Below are 11,839 nucleotides of genomic sequence, written 5' to 3'. Positions count from 1 at the left end.
ATGTAGTTTTTTAACCAGGCTTGTTATTGGACTGGGTTTGTTCGGGTTTCATTTCCAACGCAATCTGAACAGTTGCGATGACAACGTCAAAACAAACTAAGGTCACATTCATATTTTGATGACGAACAAATTGTCCCTAGGTGTGAGTGCGAATGGTTGTTCGTCTCTGTGTGCCCTGCAATTGACTGGCAACCAGTTCAGGGTGTCCCCCGCCTACTGCCTGATGACTCCAGCACGCTTGCGACCCCCGTGGGGACAAGCGGTACAGATAATGGATGGATGGATTTGAAATGTGCCCGCGAACCTCGTGTGGTTAAGTGGCTCAGAAGATGAATAAATCTATACATTTCAAATGTGATATTGTAATATTTCACATAATGTCTTGACCTGTGTGGGTGTAGTTTCGCTTGAGACCGGAACCTATTGTAATGAATAAAACACGACAAGAAAAAAAAAAAGAAATATTTTGAGGCAAACATAGAGTGAGGAAGAAATACTATATATTCTTTATTAAATATACAAAATTGTGTGAAACAGAATTGCATCATCACAGCTTGTAAACGCTCTTTTGCGACACGTGGGCCTGGGAAGGCCGGCGCCCCCAACCACAAAAAACATTCGCCTCAATAAAAAGCTTTCAAAATGGAAGACATGATAGACAGCGCTGGTCCATACACAGCCACAAATCCATGAGTAAAAGTAATATAAGCAAACGCATATCTTTTATTGCACTGACTTTGCTGCAAACTTAATCAACATTGTCTGTTTGGGAAACAATCTTGCACAATAAGCACAAGCTTAGTAAAATTCTGGAAAAAGTGAAGCGCTGTGAACATTTCCCGAACAAACTTAATGCATCTGGAAAGTATTCACGGGCCTTCACTTTAAGCGACTTTTAGAATTGGTAAGAAAAAGAAATACACTATTTTGGAATGAGGCTGTAACTAGAGCTGCAACTAACAATTACGAAACAAATAATTTTGTCGCATTGTGATGATGATCCAATTTTTTTCCGCCCAAAAATTAAGTGAAGCTGTCCATTTTTATTGCCTCCAGCAGTGTCGTCTACCACACATGGGTGTAAAAACGTACTGCAGTTCAAGATGAAAGTGACAAAATAGGGTGAACATTCTCCATTTGCTCTCATTTGTGTTCATAACAGGCAAGGTGAGGCATAAAGGACTTTTTCTTGTTTCCTCCCCACACCGATTCAGCATCCAGCAACATATGTGGGCACATGCCCACCATCCTAAAACCAATCCAACCTGGCGGGTGAGGAGCTGAAAACAACCTGAGGACTACGTAGCTAGCATATTCGTTACACGTCAGCATCTCAAATGCAGCGGTTCTCAAACGGCAGGTTTTGGGCATCTGATAATTCGCCAAAGTGTAGCATAGCGCAAATTATTGCCGAGGAGAGTTTCAGATTTTCTTTGACTTAAGTGTTGGTTTCTGGTATCGGAAGCCTACATGATGCTCGATACAGAGCAAATGAGGTCTAATTAGACAAGTTGATGTACGCTACATTTTAAAGTGTAACGATTTCATTCGGTTCAACCAAGACCAATTTTTCAATTCAAATTGTTTTTTTCTCGCACGCCTAGTTCCTTTGGCATTTTGGGGTACACATGTTCAATTGCTGTTGGGACTATGTTGGATGTATGTTTCGGATCTAGAAAGTTTGAGAACCTCTGCAAAAACGCTTGTATCAAAATAGGGACAGCGTAGCGGTGAAAAGACGAAAAAGCTGTTGGGGTATCCGAGGTTCCCCGTGGGGAGCGTGCCGTCATTTGAGCCTGGATCGCACCTGCAGAAGGGTGGGCTTCTGCTCCATGATGCGCACCAGGAGCGTGTCAATGTAGTCCTCCAGGTCCCGGACCTGCGGCTTCAGCTTACGCAGTTCCACCTCCCGTTTGGCCAGTAGGGCGCGCTGCTGCTGAAACTCCGCCTTCTGCTGATCCAACTCCGCCTCGCGCTGCACCAGGAGACCAATCAGTTCGCTGTGGGTCAGGTGATAGTAAGACCCGGCGCCCTCCGTCAGGATCTGGAAACAGGAAAAAAAAAATGTAACTGAAAAAAATATCATGTTGATGTTACAAGTCTTGCTGGTAAGAGAATTTTGAGGAAAGGAAATGTGAAAAAGTGCAGTGAATATTTTCTAAATGAACTGCAAAGGAATCAAATTGGACCTTCTCGCCGGTCTGGTTCCTCCTGCCAGGGTGGATGCTGGACTTGATCTTCTCCAGGACCGAGCGGCCTTCGAGCAGCGGGCCACTGCTCAGGGGCCGCACCGGGTGGGGACTACAAGGAAACCACACAAGAGACTGCGTTACAACACACTTGGACACTCGGCGTGCCATCCAGGGTTGCTTGCTTAGCATTTTTTTTCCCTGAAAATGACATTGAATTGTAAACATTTTGCGCAACACCATACAATTCTACATTCCACAATCTGAGAACGGTCCAGGAGAAGAAGGTTAGGGCAGGTGCACCTCCTTAAAGCGGTGAAAATTAAAAGTCAAATGCGCCCAAAGTTGTTTTAATTGCAGGCGTTTATGCAAAACAAGTACAAATGTGAGAAGAAGTGTGTTATTGCCCCAGGTTGAAAAGGAAATGCTATCAGTGACACAACAACACCTTTTTGGGGGGGGGGGTGAAGTGTGAGAACAGGTCCTGTGAGGTAAAGGGTATCTGTGTGTGCGTGTGTGTGCGTGTGTGTGTGTAAGGCAAAACAGGAAGGCGTGGAGGTGGGGAGAGGGGTTGTGTTAGGAATTGGAGGGCAAAATAATAACTGCTAATTGGCCCGCGGCAGTGTTTCCCCTCCCATTACCACGGAGACAGGACACTTACACACACAAGACACCTACGGAGGGAGTTCCGGCAGGATTAGTGCGCATGTGTTAACTGGGAGATTAAAAGAACCACCACCACTACCAAGAGGATCCCCTTTGGAGTCGATGACACAAAGGAAGAAGCAGGTGAAAGGGCCAGAAAAGGCTGGAAGGAAGGAAAGGGGAAAGATGGTTCCCTCAACCGACGAACAAGCTCACCTGAGCTCCTGACGAGTTGCGTGCTCCTGCTGGCATTCCAGTGCCTCCTGAGGGTTCAGTGTGGCGGGCAGCAGCGAGGCATCAGAAGGGGAGGAAAGGAAAGAGGGGAAGCAGCTATTTTGACGAGTTAGTGTAGGAGCAGAGGCCGTTGAAGGGCAGGGGGAGGAAGGGGATGTGGATAACGCCTCGGGGGAGCAGGACTCGTTCCAGAAGGATAGTGGAAGGGTCTTGTCCCAATTGAACGGGAGGGTGCTTGCGCGATGTACTGTGGGGTGGTGCGGTGGCGGGTTTTCCACCATCTGGTTACCAAAAACCTCATCAGGCTTCAATATTGTTGGAGTTGCAGCGAGAACTTGCGAACCCCTGAGGTCACCTTGAGTGAAACCTGCATCTGCTCGGTCTGTCATCACTTGAGTCAACCAGTCGGTGATGTGCGTGTTAATGTTCGGTCCAGTGGTCAAACCCAGTGAAGCGCCGGTGTCTTCCGGAACCTCTCCAGCCTTCCCAGCAAAGGTAGAGTTCTCTGACCCTCGCCTCTTGGTGGGCTTTGAGTCACCGTAATGGTTTGGAGATAAGTAGAATGAAGGAACGCTCATTGTTCTCTGGAATATTTTGGGAAGTTGCGGTGGTGGGTTTTTCACAAACATGTCATCAAAAGCAGTGACAAGATCATCCCCGAAAGGCTTTGCATACGAGTCTGTTGATGATGCAGGGAGAACCTGAGAACTTCCATCATTCCCTTCGTTAAAACTTGACTCATAAGGATCTTGTCTGTCTTCTGTAACCACAGACAACCAGTCATTTAGATTTTTTGAATCACTGGGAAAATTCTCTGGAATCAGTGAAGCAGTGGTGGCACTCTGAATCTCTCCTAGCTCACCACAGAAAGTAGAGTTCTTTGCGATTACCATCTCGGGTTGTGTGGCTATGCCATAATGGTGCTGCAACTTTCCGTCAAGGCTTTGGAGAAAGCTCCTAGTGCTCTGGGATGTTTGAGAGACTTCTGGTGAAGGTTTGTTCACAAACACATCATTGACAACGGTGAACTGTTCGTCATCAATGGTATTCGGATACGAATCTGAAGGAGTGCCAGGGAGGACTTCAGAACTCCCATCATTTCTTGCTGTGAAGCCCAAGTCACAAGATTCTATGAAACCTGATTCACAGGTATCTGGTGTGTTCTCTGACATCAGAAACAATGAGTCAGCCTGGTCATTTGGGCCACTGGTAGAACCCCTGGGGCTCACTAAAATTCTGATGGGTTCTGGAATCTCTTCTAGCTCGCCACAGAAGGTAGATTTCTCTGAATCAACGCTCTCAGTGGCGTCGGGTACACTGATATGGTTTTGGTGGTCCTGCAAGTTTCTCTCGGGGATTTTGGGAGAGCCCCTGGTGATCTGGGACATTTGGGGTAGTGGTGGTAAAGGCCTTTTTAAAGACACAGCACTTAGATCAGTGACCTGATCGCCCTCAATAAGCTTCTGATAAGAGTCTGTATGAGTCACAGGGAGAAATTGGGAACTATTGTCGTCCACTGCTGTGAAACAAGGCTCAAAAGTATCTGGGCTGTCTGTCATCACCAAAGACAACAAGTCATGTTGATTGTTTGGATCTTCGGTTGAGCCTTTTCCACAAAATGAAACATCGATGAATTCCGAAATCTCTCCTGATTCCCCAGAGAAGGTAGATTTCTCCGAGTCAAGTGTCTCCGATGGGTCATATATGCCGTACTGGTTTTGGTGGCACTGCAAGTTGCTATTGAGGCTTTGGAGAAAGCTCCTGGTGTTCTGTGATATTTTTGAGAGTTGTGGAGGGTTTCTTGCAAAACCTACATCAAGAGCTGGGAATTCATTTCCCTCCATGGGATTTGAAAAGACGTCTGTTGCAGGGAGAACTTGAAAACTCTTGTCCACTGCTGAGAAATCTTGTTCACCAGTTTCTGATCTGATTTCCGGAATTGGAGCCAACAGGTCAGCTTGGTTATTTGAGCCATCTGGACTCACTGAAGCAATGGCGGGTCCCCCAATTTGTCCTAGCTCCCCATAGAAAGTCAAGTTCTCAGAGTGCGACTTCTCAGTAGGGTTGGAAATCCCAGAACTATCTGATGGCGGTAGAGAGCAGCAATTTTGGTTGTCCTGTGAGTCAGTGTTCATGTTGAGGCTTTGGAGAAAGCTGTTAGTGTTTTTGTCACTGTCTCCGAAATGCCTGGAAGGTACAGGAGATTCCCAGCAACCTTCCTCAAACGACAAGGATAGGCCAGTGCCTGGGGGAGAGCTGGGAATGTCCTGAGATGGTTGTCCACTTAATTTGCCTTGAGATACTTCTTCATTGTTCTCGTCATCAGATTGCATCTCACATTTTGGCTCTAGGTCCAGGTTCTCTGGTGTCTGCATGTCTGTAGCTTCTAAACCTGCAATCATTGCACTAGACATAGTCGGCGGTGGTGTGAAGACTAAGGACCCATCTGAATCCCACCATTCAGAATCGTCACTCTGACTTGCAGTTTGTTGAGCTGCATCAGTCAAAAGCTCATCTGTAGAAGTGGAACCCTTTGGAGTGATAACTGTTTTGGACAAGATCTCCATGTTTGGAGCAACGCTCTCGAAATTTTGCGGCTCAGTTTCATTCAAGGAGCACGCTGAGAACTTGTCCGATGCAGAATTCGAAGAGAAACAGAAGAGGAAATCATCTTCAACTGAACTCCCGATACCCGAAGAACCATCTGGGAAAGGAGCCATGTTAGTAGTGCTGTTAGCTTGATGCCATCCAGTGGGAGGGTGTGATTCCAAAGTGTTAAACACTTCGTTGCAGTGCTCAAAGCTTTCATCCTCTGGGATGGGGTCCAAAGAGTGCAGGTGGCTGCAGGTCGTCATGTAGTTGCTCAACATGACACTTTTGGTATTCAGGGAATCATTCCTTTCATCACTGCCAAGTTCCAGCTGATGGGTGTTGGTTAAAATGTTAGATGTCAGGTTTTTTGGACCTTGCAGCCTGCAAGCAGCAAACTCCTCAAAAGAATCGTCCCATTCCGTATGTGGTTCCTGTTCCTCAGCAAGTGCAAAAGGGTTTGAAGACTTCTGGCTTAAAGGTATCTTCTTGCCCAAGCCAATGACGTGGTCTTCGGTAGTTTGACTCTCCCAAGTCTGGGTGTCTGCATAACCCGTCTTTGGAAAGAGTTGCTCAATAGGAGGCCGGGAATTGGAAAGAAAGGGCAGGGGGAGCAACGAGGAATCGTACAACGTGTCGTGCGATAGGAAAGGGTTGCTGGGTGACAGGGGTGGTGAGGAACAGAAGGGGTTAGATTGGTGCAGTGGGTCAAGGGGTGGCTCAGTGGAGGGATCTAGTTCATGAGGTGCTACCGAGCTGTAGAAGGAAGCGAACACAGTCCTCCAGATTAGTGCAGGTGGTTCACAGTAACCTGAACTGAAGGGCTTGGAAAGAGTTTTGCTCTTACACTCAATCGGATCGATTTGAAATACAGTCGACAACTGTCTTAGCATAACTTGTAATGCTTTAATTTGTAATTGCTTGCTGTGCACGTGGATGGTGGATTTTTTTTTTTTTTATCTAATCAGAATTCAGTTTTTTTGTGCTGCCATGTCAATCTAATATGCCCAGGGCCTTCAGGATGCCTAGAATATTTGCAATGGGGCTGTTCCAGATCAGATCAGATTTATCGTCACTGCACTGATATGATGATTGCGAACTGCTTCAGATAAGGTAGTACATGTTATTTTCCAGTTACTGGAAAATAATACTGGATAGTGGTGGAACTGGGAGTTGGATAAATGCCCCCTGAATGCTCAGGTACCAAAGATATGGCCCACCACTGGTATAGATTACGAAACTCACCTGGATTTACTGTGCGACTCCTTGGACCCGAACCATCCTTTGTGTTTGCCCTCTGTGCCAGAGTCTTGTTCGACCTCCTCGCCCGTCTCTTCTCTGCCCAACACAGGGCAGTTTTTCTCCATGGCCGCTGCAATAGCAGCACTCTCCTCCTCGCCGGCCTTGTCAAAAGACCAGCGTCGTCCATCGCCCACGGTGCCATGCAGGGGTTCTGCAGAGGCCCGCGGGTGAAGATTCTGCAAAGACACGGATAGAGGCAAAGTCTTCTGCAGGTGTCCCAGGCCCAAAGAAGTTTCTAGAGCTCCCGAGGCCTGATCCTGGGGCTTGTGCGTTCCATTGATGCCCGCGGGAAGTTGAGGCACGGCTATGGTGATCTCATTAATCTCATCGCTAAAGTCACAGCGCAAGGGAGACAACCTGGGTGATGTGTCAGCCGTGCGGTCTAAAGAGATGACAAGACACAAACAAGGTCATGAGGAAACACTAGACTGGTGCATAGGTTTTTCATCCGCTATAGATGTACCGCTGGGTTTTTCTTGAATTCAGCATTAGCTTTGTTATCATTTCAAAGTTCACTGTTTTGTGCATGCATCATTGGCCCTAAAAGGGACATTTCAAATTTCCAAGGTTCTATTGAGTACAATGCTGCATCCACTAAAACTTCCCAGTTACCTTGAATGCAGCATTAGCCCAACATATGTAAACAATGTGATAACCGCTGCATATTCTCTGTCACCTGGGCTGTCAGCGGTCAGGTTGCTGCTGTTACTGGGCGAGTTGGAGAGGTCGGAGACCACCACACTGATGCCAGCTGTGGGGCTGAGACTCCCACCACGCGACGACGACTCGCTGCTCTCGGACCCCAGCGACGTGCTGGAGCGCGTGTCCGACGACTTCCTCAGCTTGCCTCGCAGGAAGAAAGTCCTCATTTTACTGCGCCTCACTTCGCCACCCTCGTCGTCCTCGTATTCCTCCTCGCCGCCCCCGTCGCTGGGCAGACGTTGGCGCACGTGGCTCAGCGGGCCGGTGCCACCTGAGGTTGCCTCATCTTCACTGGATCGCCTCTTGCCCCTCATGCGCTCCTTCAGCTTGCTGAACGTGGAAGCCCCTTTGTCCTTCATGACCAGGTCGTACATGCTAGCCGTCAGGTTGTTGCGTGTGAACTGGACGCTGACTTGAATGTCGCCTCGCTCTTTCTCCTTTTTGCCGGTCTTGGAGTTAAGTCGGTACCACCTGGACACCCGCGGAAATGCCATAACAGTCACATCAACATTGGCAAAGTTTTTGCTGTTTTTTGGGGGGAACCGAATATGAGTTGCTGAAAAGGTTTTTGTTCTTCAAGGTAAAACAGTGGTTCTTAACCTGGGTTCAATCGAACCCTGGGGGTTCGGTGAGTCGGTCTCACGGGTTCGACAGAGTCTCCACTTTGGAGGTCCGAATATACCTGATTTATCATGTAAATTTGTGATGACGCATATCTGAACTGGTCTCGCGCAAAAGCAACAGCAGAAGTCACACTGATTTGCAGGTATGTAATTTGTTGTGAGTTCATGCATTGTGTTGGTTTTGTTCTTTGAACAAGGTGATGATCATCACGGCTCATTTTGTGCACCAGTAAAATACATATATGTCTTGAATTTGAAAAAAAGAAAAAGAAAATCGCTAAAGAGGGGTTCGGTGAATGCGCATATGAAACTGGTGGGATTCGGTACCTCCAACAAGGTTAAGAACCACTCTGAGCTAAAGCAATAAAAAGTAGGACTTTTGTGCCCTCTCATGGAATGGCTAACATCTGCTCTATGCTCCTTGTGAGTGATTTAATTTTCAATGTGTGCTCTGCCAAATTTTGGCACGTAACACAATGTTAAAAAAAAGACAAAACGACGGCTCGTGATTTGAAAACATTGCAAGTCATGCCCCGGAAATAACAATTGCGCTCACTTCTGTGCTACAGTGCTCGTTAAAGAATGAAAGAATAACTTTCAAGTGGGTCACAGCCTGAAGTGAATGAGTGTATTGTTTGTTTGAATGGGGTTAATCCAGCCAAAGTGAATCCAAGTGTGTGTGCGTGTGTGTGTGTGCGCGCGTGCAGGTGTGTGTGTCCGGCCAGACAGCTTCCATAATGTCCTCTGTGCAAAAACAATGAAGTCTGGCAACCACCACTTACACTCAAAACGACAACACAAGTTTAGCTATTAGCTCCAGTTAAGAGAGAAGCTATCTTGCCCGCAATCAAAGGCAAATGTATTTACCCAAAGTTGACTAACAGGTTAGCACAGTGAGATAGACGGGGTTTTGATTTTGCTCTTTTAGTACACACCTAACGAGATCTGACTAGTTAGTTTGAATGTGTTATTTAGTTTGAAAGACGTTTGTGTGCTTCCGTTTGGCGAACTCAAGCATATAGCATGTCTTGTTTGCATTGATGACATTATATTTTCAATCACGTATTATCTCTCGTTTCAAAAATTGTAGCACCTTGTAAGAGTTAACTTTAAAAAAAGTAGAATTAGAAATAATCAAACATACCAGTCTGGGTAGTTAGGCTGTCCTAACGTCGACGTCCATTTCAGCACCGGCACAGACGCACTAACACACACGCAGCGACGATTGCCAGAGAAAACAATTATCTGCTCTGAGGTGGAGTCTCAAACACAAATTGGAATGCTGACACATTTGAAAGCCGCACAACAATAACCAACACCTAGCGCAACCGAAGGAATGCATTTTGAATCCGAACACTAACTGGGCACCAACTCAATGCTATTTAACCTTAACCCTTAACTAACCTTAATTTCTTTGGTGTACTGAAAGGCATAAACCATAAAGTACTAAAAAATAAATCAGCGAGCCTCAACGGAGGCAACAATTGTGTAATATATTTGTTTAAATGTGAGTTCTTTAGCTGAGAGCAGTACTGTGCAAGGCGTGGACTCGAGTTTCCCGTCCAACAATAGAAGCACGGTAACTCCCCTCAGCCAAGGTGGAGCTAACATTCCTAACGCAGCGGCTAGCTCGGGACTTTTCTCTTCATGGCCTACTTCCTCCTCTTTCAAAGAAGCATTCAGAATGACATTCCAGTTTATTCTGATTCACCAAAACGGTTGTCCAAATTGTGCAACAAGCTAACACCTTCATGCCAAAGATCTTACAGGAAATACATGCATGAGAGCTTGTCTTTTTTTTTTTTTATAACGCTGCATCTGCTTCCCCATCTCTCAAAAACAGGAAGTCAGAAGCCCCTCCATGTCCCACACGAGAAAGCTGATAAACTGATGAAGTCTACTGGGATATAAACATGAATGTACACAATATTGTGGAGGACTGAATTCCAACTTAATTCAAGCCGTAATGTAACTCTTACTGCAAATGGTCCCTTCTAATCACCTCACCTTACCCACCAGATTTAGCGAAGGAAGCAAAATCGGCCGACCAGGTCTGTCATGGCAAGACGTGTCAAAATGCCTCAAGAGCTCATGACCCAAACTCAACAAAATATCTGGCAATTTCTGTTTTTGCAGCATTAGGACCTACAAAAAATGGTGGCTTTGGGTTGCCGGAAATAGTCTCAAGAACCCATGATGCTAATTAATCAGGACGTCGGCCATTTTGTTTCTTGTAACAATATGGACAATGAGCCTGCAGGCCACAAAATAGGGGATGGTCTGTTATCTTGCTTATTGCAATGTTCAAATGATCGTTTCAGAATGATATCAAGTGATGCGGTTGAGCGCCATGATGGGACAAGTAAACAAAAACAACAACTGGACATGGGAGGAGCCTCTACAAATGTCTTAAACTTTGGTGTGTGTGTGTGTGTGTGCGTGTTGGACAACGTGCCGAAAAATAAAATTGCTTTTAGTCAATGGGGACCACCAAACTGTTAGATAATCCCTGGAAATTGGGACAGAGGACGCAGCATAATCCCGTCGGGGAAATAGCATTTTCAGCAAAGCACATCAACAAAAACAAACGAATGAGTGTCGTAGACGGTTCTAGAAGGTACAGAACTGTGGTTGTGTACTCGGGCTGATGATGGTGTGAGGGTGTGTCGATGCAGCAGCGATGTGTTGACATCCCAAACGTGGATGAGGAGTGCCGCGATGTGTTCACGGAACGTGGGAGAAAACAGCGAATATACGTACTGATTTTTCACACCGCGGCTCTCGTGGAAGATCTTCCGCAGCTGGATGATGGCCTGACCCAGGAACACGTCCAGCCCGATTACCGCGCGGTGCATGACGGTGAGGACGAGCTCCGGGCCAGTGTCCATGTCCAGGACGCCGGGTTGCAGCTCGAAGCAGCACTCCTCGCGCCACTCGGGCTCGGTGGTCTTTTCGGCTACGCACGTCAAGTACTTCTCCTTGGCCAGCTGGATAACCGCGTACACGTCGCTGGTGCCGTGCTTGCCCTTGCCCCGCAGACCCCTGCCTCGGAGCACCGTCACCTGAACGTGTGTGGGCACCCATGGCTGCTCCATGTCCTCCCCGACCAACTCCCCTCCTCGTCCCACCGTGTGTGGAGCCTGGTGGAGGTGGCTGGCGCGTCCCCCACCTCCACCACCACCAACTCCTCTTCTTTCACATCTGCCGTGCGGGCTATAGCTTGCGTGGTCCGGTGGATATTCCTCCACTTCTGCAGCTCGTCTGCCGCCCGGCCGGCCGAGGAGTGGGCCTCTCTGCGGGCAGCGACGTCACGCCTTCTCCATCCGCCCTCCTCCTCCTCCTGCATCCGATGCTCCACTTCCGGGTCCTGCAGCACCACGTGCATCCTCCGGACGCTTGTTTTGGTACCTAACTGCTAAAAAAAAAAATAATAATACCTATAATAATTTATTTCATAGGCATATTTTGTATGTAAAAACAAAAAACAAATAAAAAACACGCCTTTTTGTCCTAAACGTTACAACTTCCCATATTATTATTTATTGTTTGTGCCTT

General features: G+C 47.0%; 1 protein-coding gene across 3 annotated transcripts; it reads right to left on the bottom strand.

Moving 5' to 3' along the window:
* Positions 1-478: 478 nt before the first annotated feature.
* Positions 479-11,612, bottom strand: rab11fip5a (RAB11 family interacting protein 5a (class I)). Of its 3 annotated transcripts, none has more exons than XM_061300855.1 (6): positions 11,045-11,601; positions 7,636-8,132; positions 6,903-7,341; positions 3,051-6,413; positions 2,190-2,301; positions 479-2,044 (listed from the first exon to the last, which is right to left on the bottom strand). In XM_061300855.1, exons 1-6 carry the CDS (start codon positions 11,377-11,379, stop codon positions 1,787-1,789), a joined length of 5,004 nt encoding a protein of 1,667 aa, XP_061156839.1. In that variant the 5' UTR covers positions 11,380-11,601; the 3' UTR covers positions 479-1,786. The 3 variants fall into 3 exon arrangements, with proteins under 3 accessions (XP_061156839.1, XP_061156840.1, XP_061156841.1); XM_061300856.1 differs by lacking the exon at positions 11,045-11,601 and adding an exon at positions 9,429-9,865; XM_061300857.1 differs by lacking the exon at positions 3,051-6,413 and having other exon boundaries at positions 11,045-11,612.
* Positions 11,613-11,839: the final 227 nt, after the last annotated feature.

The sequence above is a fragment of the Syngnathus typhle genome, linkage group LG16 (assembly GCF_033458585.1).
Source record: "Syngnathus typhle isolate RoL2023-S1 ecotype Sweden linkage group LG16, RoL_Styp_1.0, whole genome shotgun sequence".
Taxonomy (NCBI): domain Eukaryota; kingdom Metazoa; phylum Chordata; class Actinopteri; order Syngnathiformes; family Syngnathidae; genus Syngnathus; species Syngnathus typhle.
The sequence above is the reverse complement of the archived record's forward strand: the minus strand, read 5'-3'. Positions and strand labels throughout refer to the sequence as shown.

Bases quoted from the DNA above. Each gene is read 5' to 3' on its own strand.
- rab11fip5a (XM_061300855.1), bottom strand. From the start codon at position 11,379: ATGGAGCAGCCATGGGTGCCCACACACGTTCAGGTGACGGTGCTCCGA. The intron at 7,342-7,635 runs GTGACAGAGAAT...TCATCTCTTTAG, and splicing joins CCTGACCGCTGACAGCCCAG to ACCGCACGGCTGACACATCA. The intron at 2,302-3,050 runs GTGAGCTTGTTC...GTTTCCTTGTAG, and splicing joins GCAACTCGTCAGGAGCTCAG to TCCCCACCCGGTGCGGCCCC.